The 16,864-nt window shown below is 44.0% G+C and overlaps 1 protein-coding gene across 2 annotated transcripts in view; it reads left to right on the forward strand.

The window, feature by feature from the left end:
* The window catches only part of LOC144792175 (coiled-coil domain-containing protein 117-like), a 174,236-nt gene extending 166,940 nt beyond the window's left edge, over nucleotides 1-7,296 (forward strand). For both annotated transcript variants that reach the window (XM_078667076.1, XM_078667077.1), the window contains exon 6: nucleotides 6,250-7,296. In XM_078667076.1, coding sequence (XP_078523202.1) covers nucleotides 6,250-6,505 — 256 coding nt within the window. In that variant the 3' untranslated portion in view covers nucleotides 6,506-7,296. The remainder of the gene's footprint in view (nucleotides 1-6,249) is intronic.
* The last annotated feature ends 9,568 nt before the right edge of the window (nucleotides 7,297-16,864 follow it).

Below are 16,864 nucleotides of genomic sequence, written 5' to 3' on the forward strand. Positions count from 1 at the left end.
GTCTTCTTTGTCCGCCATTTTGGGGACAGGCGGTGAGAGGGCAGCAGAGGGAGCCAAGGCGGGGACTTACAGTTACACTCGCGGTGGATCGGGGTGTAGCTTAGGCGCCTCTGCCGTGGTAATTACCTTTAGAGTGTCAGGGGCGACTCCGAGGTAAGTTAGGGTCAGGCGGCGTCTACTTTGTCCGCCATTTTGGAAACAGGCAAGAAGTCTGAGGCGGAGAAGAGCCTGCAGCTTCGTTGAAGGGATTGCTGTTGTTAATCACGATCCGGGCTGTAGCTTGATGCTCATTAGGCCGTCTGAGCGCTTGCAGGGTGAAAAAGAGCGGCTCCGGAGGAGGCTCTCGTCAGGCGATGTCCTTAGTGGCCGCCATTTTGGGGACAGGCGTAGGGGCTTACCGGAGGCGAGCGTCTCAGAGCTCCGGTGGTGGGATGAGGACCTGCGCTGTTCGGCGGGCTTAAGTTGAGGAGTTCTTCGTTCCTGGTAATGGCGATGGAACTGGAGTGCTGGATCCGGCGCTGGTCTGTGTCAGGTAGGTGAGTGTCCTGGGGTCGCAAGGAGGGCAGAGGGGCGCCGATCAATGTAGAGCGAGATCGGGCGGCTGGACTCTGCTTTCCTGAGGCGGGACAGGCTTCACTTGTCCTTCTTGAGCTTCGGTCGTCGTTCCTGGTGTTGGGCAGCGCTGGGGGGGGCTCTGTTTGGGGTATTGTTTGGTGAAGCCAGGAGCTCGGTTTCAGAGCTTACTACCCCCCGCGGCCATCTTCAATTCAAATTGAGGATCATCAACACGGACTCTCTTATTGCCACAGGTCTTGCAAGCGAAAGAGTCCTTTCTAATCAGAAATTATGAAAAGAAATTTGTTAGAAGAAAAAACCGAGTAGAACTCAGGGAGACTCCCTTCACACACGTTGTGCGGTGAAAATCTGAGGGAAACTGGGATTTCGTTTGTGGCAACATTTTGGTACTCAGGGTGGAGTTTTCGCACAAAGAAAAGTAGGAGCCCCATTTGTGGATGGGATGCTGAATGCACTGGTGTTTAGGATTCCAACAATTTGGGGCCAATTGGAGATCTTTTTGCATCCAGGCTGACTGAAGTATTACAGTTGCACCCAGCTCCAGAAGCCTTGGGGGATAAAAGCTTTTCATTAGGCTTGGAGGAGGGTGGAGAGATCTTTATTAAAGCTGTGAAAGGGGTTTTATTCGGAGTGGATGGCAAAAAGCACACTTTAGAGACATGGTCCTGAACCATCTTGTAAATTGGATGTCCGGTGATCTACTAATTTCAGTGGTCCTTCAGGGGAAGCTTCAGCTCTCTTACAGAAGTACTTGGATCTCTGTTCTGAGAAAAAAACATAATGGAACCTGGATATGTCGGCATGCTTTTGCAGGGAAATGTGTGAGTGATATTTGGTGGCCTAATTTGTTGATCTTCGTTACGAAGTTTGGTAGGGATGGAGGGGAGTTATGTAATTTGGCCTTTGATAATGCTGCTCTGACCATTAAAAAATTGTAAAATTCCATATCCTCCAAATTATGATTAGATTGGAGTTCCTTAAAAGTAATTGGGTCTGAGAAGCTTTTTAGCTGTTGGGGAAGAAAATCCCTTCGTGAATCCAAGCATCATAGTGTAAAGTTTTGCCTTTGTAAAGAATGTTACGGTTGTTCCATATGGATTCCATCTTGGAGTGCTTTATGCTTAAGTCGAGTTTCTTATCTAATTTTAGTAATGCTGTTTTTGTATTTTTAAAAACAGACTTTGAACTAATTAGATTTGTGTGGCTAGAGGTGAGCAGAGCCAGAGGATTGACTAGTGTTGTCCCATTCCTAAGTGTTTCTGGGAAGGGCAGTTTTTAGGGCTCGGGCCTAAGCCACCACGAAGTGGAGGCGGAGCTTGCGAGCTCTTATGCGTTGAAAAAGAGAAATGCAGAAAGGGGTCCAAAGGCGTCCGGCTGGCACATTCCTTAGTTTTTAATGGCATCTGCCTAGTGATTCGTCTTCGCTGTGGTGTGTATTTAGTAGCGTTGACGTGATAGGCTATAAGTAATTTACACGTGCCCGATGTGGCATATTCTGTGCGAGAACGAGCACGGCAGAGTGATTAATCTTAATTAGGAGCTGTCAGAGTGCCCGTGTAATGCAATCTAGATGGTGCGAGCGCGTTCACCATTGCATTGCATGTTTCATGCGCGCGTTTAACATTGAAGTCTCCCGGTCTGGCTGACGCGCAGGAATGTTGAATATTTACAGCCTGGGCTGATTGGCTTCAGAGAAGGTAAAGAGGACAGACAACGTGGTTCATCATACAAAGGAAGATTTTGTTTTGTTTTATCTTTTCCTTTTCCCTCCCGATTTCCTTACACTTTTTCTTGAGGTGTTTACTCTTTTTGTTTATATTTTTAGACGCCCCTCTCGCCTTGTTTGTGAATATAGAAAACATTCAATCACACAATGTTTGCTCATTCTCTTCTGACAGCATGCCGTCTGACCCCCGTTCCCACGTCACGACAGGCGGCTGAGGATCCCGTCTCTGTGACTAGGGCAGTACTAGTTGAGTGTCCGGGCAGGAAGCGCCTTGGTGGGCGTGAAGGGGCACATTTTACACCTTGTCTCGTGGGCGCGAGTGACCGCTCGCAGCCTCAGACCCAGTGGAGAGCAGTGCGATCCTAACATTAGAGCAGCTTGTTAAAAGCGACGTATAGCACCAAGAAGGCTTCTTGGCGCTGGGATATCACTGCCAACCGACTGCCAAGAGACAGCATGGTAATCACAGGAAGGATGTTTCCGATTAATACTGTGGGTAGACTCAGCTGAGAGGCCATGAGTTGAATGATCATGGCGTGTAAACAAACATCCGATAGGCCGTTTTTTGGTGGGCCATCCTCTTCTGTGCCTTTTTTCTGCTTGTCTACAATTCCAACGTGTGCAGGTCCTCAGAGCTATGCTGTTTTTTTTTTTTTACATAATATAGTCCTTTATCACCATAACATGACGCAGCACAACGCTGTTCTTTATCGAACTGAGTCTGATGCACACTGACTAGGTGTGGTGAGCCTCGCTCTTACGATTTCAGTGCCGAAGTTGTGTCACCTTTTTAGAGCATTAATCTACGCAGGAGCGCCCAGAAGCGGTCCACCTTCGGCCAGGCACAGTAGGCAGGCCACTTATTTGCCTACTCTTTCAGTCAACATCTTTTACATTTAAAATGTCAGAAACTCCACAGGGGGTCTTCTCTGTGGCAGGAATGAGTGAGAAATTTAACCTTTTAGCTGGCAAGACAGCTCAGAGGGTTGAGTCATCACTGCAGATACCTGCTGGTTCCGTGATCACAGCAGTGCGGTGTGTCAGCCTTTCCTCCATTTAAAGTAGATGAAATGCGTAACACTGAGATGAGAAATTTAAATTGCTGACGAATGTTATTGTTGCACCCGTCACGTGTGGAAGGGGGAGGGGGTGAGGGGGGATACACGCAGCCGGCGCCTTTACGCCACATTCGGCACTTGGAGGCCTTCATTTTGGGAAGAAATATTCATTTCGACAATAAAAGATATTGTTTGTCGCTTCCCATTTTCCCGTGTCTGTAAAAGTACTGAGTACTGAGTAGTGAGTACTGAGTAGTGAGTACTGAGTAGTGAGTGCAGAGTAGTGAGTAGTGAGTAGAGTAGTGAGTAGAGTAGTGAGTAGTGAGTGCTGAGTAGTGAGTGCTGAGTAGTGAGTAGAGTAGTGAGTAGAGTAGTGAGTAGAGTAGTGAGTAGAGTAGTGAGTAGAGTAGTGAGTAGAGTAGTGAGTAAAGTAGTGAGTGCAGAGTAGTGAGTAGAGTAGTGAGTAGAGTAGTGAGCAGTGAGTAGTGAGTAGAGTAGTGAGTAGAGTAGTGAGTAGAGTAGTGAGTAGAGTAGTGAGTAGAGTAGTGAGTAAAGTAGTGAGTGCAGAGTAGTGAGTAGAGAAGTGAGTAGTGAGTAGAGTAGTGAGCAGTGAGTAGTGAGTAGAGTAGTGAGTAATGAGCAGAGTAGTGAGTAGTGAGTGCAGAGTAGTGAGTAGAGTAGTGAGTAGAGTAGTGAGTAGAGTAGTGAGTAGTGAGTGCAGAGTAGTGAGTAGAGTAGTGAGTCGAGTAGTGAGTAGTGAGTAGAGTAGTCAGTAGAGTAGACAGTAGAGTAGAGTAGAGTAGTGAGGTGAGGTGAGTAGAGTAGTGAGTAAAGTAGTGAGTGCAGAGTAGTGAGTAGAGAAGTGAGTAGTGAGTAGAGAAGTGAGTAGTGAGTAGAGTAGTGAGTGGAGAGTAGTGAGTAGTGAGTAGAGTAGTGAGTAATGAGCAGAGTAGTGAGTGCAGAGTAGTGAGTAGTGAGTAGAGTAGTGAGTAGTGAGTGCAGAGTAGTGAGTAGTGAGTAGAGTAGTGAGTCGAGTAGTGAGTAGAGTAGTCAGTAGAGTAGTCAGTAGAGTAGTCAGTAGAGTAGAGTAGAGTAGTGAGTAGAGTAGTGAGTAGAGAGGTGAGGTGAGTAGAGTAGAGTAGTGAGTAAAGTAGTGAGTGCAGAGTAGTGAGTAGAGAAGTGAGTAGTGAGTAGAGAAGTGAGTAGAGTAGTGAGTAGTGAGTAGAGTAGTGAGTAGAGTAGTGAGTAGTGAGTGCAGAGTAGTGAGTAGTGAGTAGAGTAGTGAGTAGAGTAGTGAGTGCAGAGTAGTGAGTGCAGAGTAGTGAGTAGAGTAGTGAGTAGAGTAGTGAGTAGTGAGTGCAGAGTAGTGAGTGCAGAGTAGTGAGTAGAGTAGTGAGTAGAGTGGTGAGTAGTGAGTGCAGAGTAGTGAGTGCAGAGTAGTGAGTAGAGTAGTGAGTAGAGTAGTGAGTAGAGTAGTGAGTAGAGTAGTGAGTAGAGTAGTGAGTAGAGTAGTTAGGTGAGTAGAGTAGAGTAGTGAGTAAAGTAGTGAGTGCAGAGTAGTGATTAGAGAAGTGAGTAGAGTAGTGAGTAGAGTAGTGAGTAGAGTAGTGAGTAAAAAGTAGAGTAGTGAGTAGTGAGTAGAGTAGTGAGTGGAGAGTAGTGAGTAGTGAGTAGAGTAGTGAGTGCAGAGTAGTGAGTGCAGAGTAGTGAGTAGTGAGTGCAGAGTAGTGAGTAGAGAGTAGAGTAGTGAGTAGAGTAGAGTAGTGAGTAAAGTAGTGAGTGCAGAGTAGTGATTAGAGAAGTGAGTAGTGAGTAGAGTAGTGAGTGGTGAGTAGAGTAGTGAGTAGTGAGTAGAGTAGTGAGTGGAGAGTAGTGAGTAGAGTAGTGAGTGCAGAGTAGTGAGTAGAGTAGTGAGTAGAGTAGTGAGTAGAGTAGTGAGTAGAGTAGTGAGTAGAGAGTAGAGTAGTGAGTAGTGAGTAGTAAGTGCAGAGTAGTGAGTAGTGAGTAGACTAGTGAGTGCAGACTAGTGAGTGCAGACTAGTGAGTGCAGACTAGTGAGTGCAGACTAGTGAGTAGAGTAGTGAGTAGAGTAGTGAGTAGAGAGTGCAGAGTAGTGAGTAGAGTAGTGAGTAGTGAGTGCAGAGTAGAGTAGTGAGTAGAGTAGTGAGTAGAGTAGTGAGTGCAGAGTACAGTAGTGAGTAGGACATCACAGGCAGCAGCTGTGCAAGCTTCTTACACTCACAAGGAGACCACAGGCAGCTGAGGTGCAATCTTCTCCTACTCACAAGAACGACATCACAGGCAGCAGCGGTGCAAGCTTCTCACACTCACAAGAACGATATCACAGGCAGCAGCAGTGCAAGCTTCTTACACTCACAAGAAGGACATCACAGGCAGCACCAGTGCAAAGTTCTTACACTCACAAGGAGACATGCCAGCAGAGGTGCAAGCTTCTCACACTCACAAGAAGGACATCACAGGCAGTAACGGTGCAATATTCTCACACTCACAAGGAGATCACTGGCAGTACACACCACATGAACACACTCCACAACACATAGCAACAATACATTGGCATTTATAATGCCATTAACTCAAACTCAAATAAATCCGAGCCCGATTGCATTTCTAATGCTTGTTGTATTGTGATTCTAAATGTCAGCTGTAAAAAGTAAAGCAAAGGAAGCTAAAGTATAATCCTTGCCTCCGGTCCTGACATGGATTTGGGGTTTTAACTTGTAGAAAATGGGGGTTGGGAATGTCCCAGATGGGCATTCCTGCTTCTATTGTATAGTTTTAATGTTTAACCTGTGACACAAACCTTGATGTTCTGTTTGTGTTTTACCTGCATTTTGCTTTAACTAATCTCATGCTTGGTATCTCAAACAGTAGCTCGCCTTCCATGGAGTTGGTGCTGTGGAAGCCACCGCCAATGCTTGATGCACACTGCCATAAGTTTTCCAAAGAGGTTAAAGGAGTTGAAGGTGAAGAGGACCCAAACACTGCTGCTATGACTTCGACTTTCCTGCAGCTAAATGAAACTTTGTCCAAAGGTGAATGTATAACGACATCCCCAACCTTGATGTGTAACGACTTAGAATCTGCCTGTGATGCTGAAGAGGAGATGGAACTGATGGAGCTCTAGTTACCACTTGTAAAGCACCATGTGAGATGTTTCAGAGCAACCAAGGTCAAATATTGGAGTCTCCAAATGCAATCTTTTCTTTCTTTACTTTTAGGACAAAATATACAGTTTAAGGGTAATACATCTTGTGTCAAGGTGGAGAGAAACAGTTGAATTTGTTTTTTGAATGTATGAATTGGAGAAATGTGAGTTGTAACACTTAGTTCATTGGGTTAGTACTGCAGGTTTCTTGGTCACTGAAAGCAAGGTTACTTTTACTACACTTTTAACTATCCGCATGCGAGACGAAAGAGCTAACGGGTAATTGCATACAACATTTTCAATAAATGCGCATATGAATGCCACCCGAGCATATTTCTAGGTCAGCCCTTTAAAGCACATTGCTATGCTTCTTTTTTATATTTTCTTTCATTTTGCCCAAAGAAGGTGAAATAATATATGCAAGAAAGATGTTTACCTTGTTTTTTTTAACTTCGGGTGGGGGGGGCGGGAGGGGAAGGGACGGATAAAGGCAAAACAATGCGTTATATCTGTGTTATACACAGTTCATTTTGAGTACTTAAACATCGGCCTTCTAAAAAGCAAACCTCTCTTGCCATTTGTATTTTGAGGAACAAAGACCGTTTTAGTCTAATATTGTTAAACGTATTTGTTGTTTTCTTAATGCCCTTAAATGTAACATTCCTTTTCCCCTCTCCTTGCTGTGTTCCTAAAAGAGTTTTTATCTCCATGTTCTGCTTCCTTTCAAAATGTGATGTTGTAAATAAAATCAAAATGAAATTTTTCATTGATGTAAGGTGATGTGGTTAACTGAATATATATACTTCCTGTGAAAAAAGTCACCAGGCAGTTCTAGTTATCGTTCATAGATTCACATATTTAAAATGTACCCTGTTTAGGGAATGGCACTGCCAACACAGGGCAGGTACAAAACGAAGGGCACTTAAAAACTGTGCTTCCCAAAAGCTATAAACAAGCTTTGGCAAAGCCAAAAGGTCTCACCTATGTGAGAGCTATTGGCTTTGCCAGTGTATTTTAGCCAGCAAGGCTGCTCTTGAGCATGGGTAAAAGTTAGTGGGGCATAGTGTAGAGAGGTGTAGACAGTGCTCAATTTATAAAGTAAGTGCCGGCTCCAAAACATTTGCTCATAAGTTGCTGCCAGCGCTGAAGAATGTTGTGGTGCCTAATACCAATGCTGTGTAGTCTTGATTTCCCCTCCTGCATCTTTAATAGTTAACCAGACACGCCCTTACCCTCAAACTCCCTAATGCACATTCTTGGTTTTCCCTGTATTTTCCCTTTGTTACTTTGTTTTTGGCTCTTTCTTCCTCTTTTCCACTTTTGTTTTTCTCTCTTATTCTGGATCAAAGTTTGACGGGGGAAACGAAGTGCCGGTGCCCAGAAATAGGTGCCGGTAGGCCCCGCCTGTAACCATGGGTCCGAATTAAGCACTGGGTGTAGAGTACATAAAGGAAATGATCCTGAGCAAAACCCTATATTTTCCTCTACTTTAGTTCCCACTGTTGCCAAAGTCAATATGTGTGCCTGAAGAGGGTGTTTGGTTTCAACTAGACCTTGTCAGAATCCAATTTATTTTTTAACACTACGCATCCATCACTCTAATGTGTTTTTCCTTTTTGTGTTATGTTAAGTGTCAGTTTACTAATTATTGTCATCTATTAAAGCAACGCACAAGAGAAAGCAACACGGGGTGGGAAAGGAAGAGTCACGCATGAGGAAAAAACAGCTTTGGGGGTCAGAATGTATGGGGGAATCGCATGAGAGAGCTGGCATCATGAGAGACAGCAACTCAGAGCGCAGGGGTGGGAATTTAGGGGGAGTAGTACACAAAGGAAAGACAACTAAGGAGTGGGGGTAGAAGCACACGAGGGTGAAAGCAACTTGGGGCACCTGAGAGAGACCGCAACGTGGAGCACAGGGAGGAGGATCACAAGAGGTAGAGCGTTGTACTAGAGCTGCCAACTTTGGACCTGGGGAACCAGATTTGAGTCTCGGCTCAACATCCTGGGATTCTGGGTAAATCACTTAAAGTGCCTCTAAACAAATACAATTGAGCAAAATGTAAACATAAAGTGTGTCTTATAGGTCTGTGTAAAAAGAAGAAAACCGGATGTGTTTTACGGTAAGCAGCATGAATGTAATGCCAGAAGCGGTACATATTCCATCCTTATAAAATCAAGCAAAATGTAAACTAAAAGCGTGTTTTGTATGCCTGTGTGAAAAAAAGGAATGCAGATGCATTTCACAGTAAGCCGTATGAATCTGCCTTAAGCCGTATTATCCTTCCAAATGAAATAGTGTGTAAAAACACAAGAACAAAGATAAAAAAAGAGCACACGTACTTGGTCTGTGCTCCAGGGAGGAGCTGATACGAGAAAGGAAGGGAAGCTGACGGTAGGGAAGCAATTAGAAGATTGCAAATGAGACCGACAAACATAAACAATGGTATGTTGTGGGCGGGTTGTAAACCCATTGAATTTGATACAATATGTCTTGCAGCGCAGGTGCTGGGAGGCGAGATCTCAAAAGAAGCTCTGCAACAATAGAAGAATGTGTGCAGTTGAAGTAAACTTGTTACATCCTTTATGAGAAGTAACTACAGCAGGTGTTGCTGGATGATTTTCTTAACTTACCCACCCCAGTCTGAATTTAAAAACATTGGGAAAGATGCATAAAGAAACTATTTTGCGATTTCCTAATTGCAAATCTGTGCAATTTGCAATTAGGAAATCGCAAAACGGAATGCATGAAAGTGTGTGGAACACTTTTAGCAATTCCTAGTGGATCGCAAATGACCTACCTCATGAATATTAATGAGGTAGGTTGCAATTTGCGACCCTTGAGGAATCGCAAAAATCATAGGGATGGTGGCCTGCTGGGCTCAGCAGACCACCATGTCTCTGATTGACTTCAAATAAAACATTTATTTTTTAAAATGCAGCCTGTTTTCCTTAAAGGAAAACGGGATGCGTTTCAAAAACAATGAAAAGTTTTCATTTCATTTTATAAGAGCAGGCAGTGGTCCGTGGGTCCACTACAGGCTCTTAAAAAAATGATTTTGTAAACATTCACAAAGGGGAAGTGGTCCCTTGGGGATCCCTTTCCATTTAGGAATGGGTTACCACCTACTTAAAGTAGGTGGTAAAATGCAAATGTTTTGCGACCGCTTTCACGGTCACAAAACATTTACGCATACCGTTAGGATTTGCTATTTGGAAGGGGTGCCCTAAACGCACCCCTTCCAAAAAGCGAATCGAAACCCATTTTGCGATTCTGTAACAGGTTACGGAATCGCAAATTTAGGTTTGCTGCATCAGTAAAGCATTTTTTGCAATCGCAAACGGGCTCATCCTGCGATTCGGCCTGTGTACGAGGTAAAAAAATGCTTGATGTATCTTGCCCAATATCTAGACTTGGGCCCTAAGACAGCACACAAAGGATTAAGGCAAAGTTATTATTAACGGAAACACCTGGAGGACAGATCACACAGGCTCAACTGATTCCCCTTACGAGGAAGTCTTTTTAAAAAACAAATTAAACTGGAATGGTGAATTGCCACGAGCAGGTGAAAATTACCACCACCAAGTAAAGCTGAGGCTGCTGCCACAGCCGTAAAGCAGTCTGAGGGAACACAAGTAATGATGGCGAAAATTAGCCACTCAAGAGATGGATGAAAGCATTATTAAATGGTGAGAACATTTCCCTTTAAACTAACCAACCTGGCTCCTTCAATTTATGTTACAGAATGTAATGCTGTAGCAAGCTTGTCTGAATGCCTTAAAGAATATAAACAAAAGAATAGGCTTCACAAAACCTTCTGAACCGCCACTAGGAGTATGACACAGGATGTCCTAAATTATGAGTGTTACCTGAAATGGTTTAACCTCTGTCCCACGTATTCCATGGACTAGATGTGCCAACCCAGAACGATCATATTTCCCACCACAGGAGCCCTGGGGGTAGATCATGCCTTGCCTAAGACCAGTGTGACAACAAAACGTATTCCTTATGTTAAACTTTATTGGTTAAAAGCTGAAATGATCACTGGAACGATACCATTTCAGGAATTGTGGTATATTCATCTGTCACTACTAGGTGGTACTGACTTGTTGCAGTGGGATTGTAGAGCTCATTTGCTGCCTCTTGCCATACACCTTGTTTCTGAAAGGGCATCTGGGGACTGCCTTTATCTAGGCTTTATATACTTGAAAGTATGCAGTAGCTACTATTTAAAGTTTAATCAAGAAAAGAACCAATGGAATAAATGCATAGGCTCTTGTGATTTATTCCACACTTTTTCTAGGTTATTCCGTAAATGCAACAACATTCAATTCATATCAAACATTAAGGGTAACACAAACTGATGACATTTTTCAACATAGGAATCTAAGCTTTGGCTTTCCAGACAGTCTTGCAGCATTCTCTCTACTAGTTGCTATGGGAAATTAAACCATATTTATTATTATTTTTTTTTTACAACATCCTTTTGGTAGATTCTACACCTCGGTGCCATTCATGAGCCAGCTCCACAACCTATTGTTCCAGAGGGGAGGGTGAGCGTGATTAAAATAAAAATGCCCCCCTGAAGCAGCCTTTTCCAATGTCATGACATTTTATAAATTGAGGAAAACTTTCAGTCCATTGGTCTCTATTCTTCTTGGGCGTGCTTTTTGCACAGTTCAGTATCTCCACGGCCCTGATTTAATGAGCTTCATCTCTGTCATTACTGTGGGATCAATTGTTGTGGCCTGTAAAATATAAATTAGAGTTATGCATTTGACTTTGATTTGTTTCACGAGGCATCTTAAATGTTCCACATGACTTTATGGTCTTGTTATTGTGTCCTCCAGTGAAAAATAGGAATCACATCAGAATCGGCAGAATGTAATGCTCGTGTGACTGTACATATACATGTTGTGCATACTTCCGCCATCTAATGTTGGGCTTGGACGTTTACAACTTTTTTTTCTTCTGAGAAGTCTTTTTGAGTCACAGGACCTAGTGACTCTACTTATCAGAGGTATTGCGCATGGGCATCGGCTTCATTGTTAGATTGTTTTTTTACTCCACCATCTGGTTCAGTCGTGTCTAAGTGAACTGACGCCACGTGGTGTTTTCGCTGTTCTTTTTGATCCGTTCTTTGTTAGTTCTTTTAAGCAATCACGCTCTTTCATTGGTCTCCACTGCCGCATACTTTCTACTCTGGCTGTCACAACCTCTCAACTCCCATCGGTTGAGTTGAGAAGGTCCTCTTTGTGGAAAGGACTCCATTCAGGTTCTGTCCTACTTGCCACGTCAAGTACCCAATAACTGACCCCCACGAGGTTTGCAACCTTTGCTTGCCTCCTGATCATTGTGAAGACTCCTGTCCAACGCCTCTCTTCGTAAACACAAAGAACCTGCGGAACAGACATGCTCATCGAATGGCCTCACACTCCATGGCGCACAGATGGGAGAAGAAAGATATCCTTGATCTCTTTGTTGCGTGAGAGGAGTCGGACGGCGAGCAACGGGATGCTCCAGGTGGCAAAGTCGAAGCACCCTTTTTGCTGGAAAGTGTTGCCTCCGAGGAGGACACCGAATCGGAAGAACCTCCGCCGCCCAGCATCCACCAAAGATCTCAGTGGGTACTGGCACTTCTTATACTCACCAAATGGGGGCTCCAGCCTCAAGCTCCTGTGTCGTCTCTGAGGCCTCCAGTGCACCACTGCCTTCAGCCCACGATCAACACCAACGTTCAGAGCCAGATCAGATGCCCGTTACACACTCTGCGCCAAAGACCTCCTCCAAGCCTCGAGTGCTGTCATCAAGCGCCGCTTCGGCGCCTGACTCAAAGACGCAGCCTCGACCACTCTCTAACTCAAAACAGGTGGATCTGAAGCATTGGGAGCAGAGACAGCCGCCCTGAAGCATTTAAAGCTGAAGGAGATCACCTTGAAGCATTCAGGCATAGACTCTATTCGGCTCCCTCCATGACCTCCTTCTACTGCTGTGCTTTCTGCTGCCTCTGAGGACTTCGGCCAACCAATCCTCAGTTCCTCACAAGAGGAAGTCGACTTTTGAGGAGGCCCTCACCCCTCCTGTGCCTCCCACTCCCAAAAAACCTAAAAAAACACATCAGGGGTACCTTTCTACTCTCTCCTCCACCTTCTCCTCTTTCACTGCATGTGGATTCTCCACAACACTTACCATTGGGTTCCTCGCACTCTGGGAGTGGGGACAGTGCAAGACTACCCTATGACCTTTCTTCGCCAGCAGGCTAATGAACTGGATGAACTGATATGGTATATTTGCTTACGCTTTTCCGCCTCTCCAACTCCTACTGTTTGCGATCCGAAGGCTGAGGCAGACATCCCTCGCTCTCATCCTAGTGGCACCAACCATAGTGCGCCAGCCATGGTACATCACACTGCTAGAAGTCTCTCTAGTTCCACACAAAAAGCTCCCCAACAGGCTGGACATTTGTCCACAGAACCACAGCACTCTCAGATATCCCAGCCCTCAGCAGTTCAACCTTGTGATCTGGCTCCTCTGGTCTTAGTTTGGTTACCCCAACATTCTAGAAGTGAGTATGTCTAGCCCCAAAAGAGGCACACAGACCCACTACCAGGGCCTGCTGCACAGCGAAACGGAAACGTCTTGTGCGCTGCTGTCTTCCCACACATATCAGTCCTCTCACTACATCGATACAAGACATTCTCTGATACCTACTCCACCTGCAGAAGTCAGGCCTCGCCATTTAATTCCATTAGGTTACATCTGGCTTCTGTAGTTGCCAACTTGCAGAATAGGCAACCTGCTTTATTCTTCAGAATACGAGTCATTCAAACTTTTATTGAAGGCCTCAAAAGAGTTTTCCCACCCTGTAAGCCTCCTGCTCTTGTGTGGAACCTTATATAGTCTTTACGGAACTCATGGGCCCTCCTTTTGAACCCCTTCTCTCTTGCCCACTGCAATTTCACTCATGGAAGGTGGCTTTTCTTGTAGCCATCACTTCCCTCAGGTGGGTCAGCAAAATACATCTTCTTACCTTTGCAGAGCCTTTCTTCCAGGTCCATCACAAGAGGGTGGTCCTTAGGACCAATCCAAGATTCCTTCCTAAGGTAGTCTCAAGTTTTCACATCAGATAGTTGAGCTCCCAGTCTTTTTTCGGCAACCAGAGAGTGTAGCAGAACGTGCTCTACATACTCTAGACGCCAAGAGAGCGCAAATGTACTACATTGACAGAACAACATCTTTCTGTAAGGGACAAAACCTTTTGTGTCCTACTCCAAACCAAACAAGGGACGTTCCATTTCCAAGGCAGGTGTTGCACGATGGTTGGTCAAATGCATACAGACATGTTATACCTAAGCTAAAAGACCCCTGCCCGTCCCACCCAGACTTTAACCTACTCATAAGAAAGGGGCTTCTGTGGCGGTCTTAAATAATATACCATTAGCTGATAAATGTAAAGCAGCTACTTGGTCTACCCCTCAGACCTCACCAAACACTACTGTGTGGATGTCCTGACAAGGCAACAGCTAGAGCCTAACAGATTGTCTTGTGTATGCTTTTGCAGTCTTCTCCAAAATCCTCAGGCTAAACCACTACTTAAAGGAGGACTGCTTTACAGCCTGTGTACTACATGTGTATAAACAGCCAAACGTCACAAATCGAAAATGTTACCCTGTAAGCATATGCTTGCGGCATGAGATGCTGTTGATTCACATCCGTCCACCCTTCTTGGCAGTTGCCTAACGGTGTTTCAGATATTCTTTATCTTTGTTCTCTTTCATACTTTTCACTGGGCATCTTTGCTGTATATTACACTCCATCTCCACTCTTGCCCTCTCCACGGGGAAAAAACATTCAAACACTGTAGCCGATGGCCGTGTGAAGTGCCACTAATATGTGGAGTCACTAGGTCCCCTGACTTGAATAGACTTCGAAGAAAAATAAGTTTTGCACGTACAAGCCTAACACTAGACGGTGGAAGTATGCACCGCATGTGAATCTACAGTACTACATGTGACGTACAGATGCTTACAGAATAAGTAACATTATCCTTTTTGTGGCCTGTTAAACTGTCTGGAAGCAGTAATTCTGATTGCAAACTCGATCTCTTAATCTTATGTCACATCTTGATCAGTGAATTCTGTACATTTCTTCCCATGTATGAACAGGTGGACCAGCTAGTCCTTGTGTTAGGTTGGCACCCATCCCTTTTGGGCTGGTGTCAACAATTTCAATATGAAGTGAAAGAACAAATCAAGCAATGTTGCTTTCTTCTTCAATTCACATTAATAAATCAGACACAAATGGGCAACCAATGTGATTTAAAGACCTGTTTGGACTTTTCCAGTACTAAAAAGTTCACAGGGTATGTTCGCTATCTGATTCAAAACGCAGGTGGTCTATGTGATCGCAACAATGATGGGAGATCGAACACCCATAATAATATGATCTTTTGGCATTTTTAGCAGCTCTGGAAGAGGAAATCAACAGCTTCAGATGCCCACTCTCTATGTAACAAAAGGATCTTCCAAGATGGCAGAAATTGCCAAAGATGTCGAAACAATCGTAGAACAAATGAATGCAGATGAACCCATCTGTTTGATTAAGACTCAGAAGTAGAACAGTTTCCTGAGGAAATAAGACCTAGACGGCAAGTCCAGGCAGGACAACATAAGCTTCTGAAACATACAAGGACATTTTGATGAGAGCAATAATTAAGAGTTTTGCCAGTCGCTGTTTTCACGAGCTGGAAGAAGACTTCCAACACGGCATCAGTGGGCCCCAAGAGGATTCACCCAGAACGTGTCCACTTCAACGATAAAAGGCAAGAAACTGCGACAGAAGTGGATAGATCATCGTTGAAGAATGGTCTATGTAACTGTTCCAGTACATGTCTCAAAATACACTAAGCAAAAGAAGTACACTGAAATAAATCCTAGGAAGACAGAGAAGAAAGCAAACAACCTGAAACAGATGGCCCCTACTAGGTTATATTAACATTTTAATAGGACTCCAAAATTCGCATGACAAAATCACTGGAGGAAGACCATGTTTTTTGGGGCATGCAGTGAAATACTTCTCCACATCACAATTCGGAGTACAGGGGACTCACACATATTCAACAAAGGCAAAAGGAAAAAGAGCAAAGAGTGACAAGGAATGAGAATAAATCTATTGCAGCAATATTGATTACAAGTGTAGAATAACTTGAATACAACTCATAGGGCGCATAATAGTCATACCATATGTCAAACAAATACAGTAGGCCCGCATTCCAGTGACATGATAAAGGCCATAATCCTTCACAATGAAGGCTCTTAGGTCTAGAGCAGAGAGAATGGCCACGGGTGTGTTATAACTGTCTCACATGAGGTTTTACCAATAGCTATGGTGAAAGCTTGCAGATGGGGTTTTCTATTTTTCAAAGGGGGGGATAATTTGCCTGAGGGAAATATGGAGAGAGGAGAAAACAGTACGGAAAAGCACTACTTATGCACCCATTACTCTAGAAAGCAAGATGATAACCTGGAAAGAGGCCCCAAACACGATAACTCCATACAGTGGTTTGTTTTTTATCTAGAAATGTCTGAAATAGTCAGTCATGTGCCCCAAAAAACTCACTCAAAGCTCACCTGAGATAAAATACTTACTTGAGATGTATTAAAGATACCACACGAATGAGACCAAAGCTATATCCGACCCGAATTCACACTGCTGTCATGAAAAAGTTAGCATGTTAATTACAATTTTGACTTGCTAATCGAGCTAGAGAAAATTATGAGGAGAGCAGATATGCCATCTTAATAGAGAAATTTGAGAATACCCATCTAACACGGAATCTTTTACTCCCCTAACTCCATAGGGCTCTTAAAACATTTGGACTTTAAAAAGACCTTTGTATATAATCCTTGGTTGTAATCTATTAACCACCTGCATTCATAAACGTCTTTCCCACGAGTGCAATGTGTCAGCCCTTTTCAGCCAAAACTGAGAGCATATAGAGGAGATCATATTGACTTCAAGGATGATACTTTGGCCAGCATTGGTTCGTTCATAGATTCACATGCTTGAATTATTCCCTTTTATCAGGTTTTATGTTGATGGTTTAGGAGGGAAACCTGGCGGGATAGTTTTTTCAGCTATCTTGTGTGCTGTTTATTCAGAGACATCTATTGTATTGTTTTGCTACATTGTGTTGCAACATTTATGTAGTGCTTGCTACCCCTGTGTGGGGGCCCTAAAGTGCTTGACTTCATGGACAGCATACTGTGTCATGTAGGGTGTCTGTATGGAAGGGTGTGATCTTTAATGTGGGAAGTGTTTCCATGTCGTGCTTGATGA

The sequence above is a fragment of the Lissotriton helveticus genome, chromosome 11 (assembly GCF_964261635.1).
Source record: "Lissotriton helveticus chromosome 11, aLisHel1.1, whole genome shotgun sequence".
NCBI classification, from domain to species: domain Eukaryota; kingdom Metazoa; phylum Chordata; class Amphibia; order Caudata; family Salamandridae; genus Lissotriton; species Lissotriton helveticus.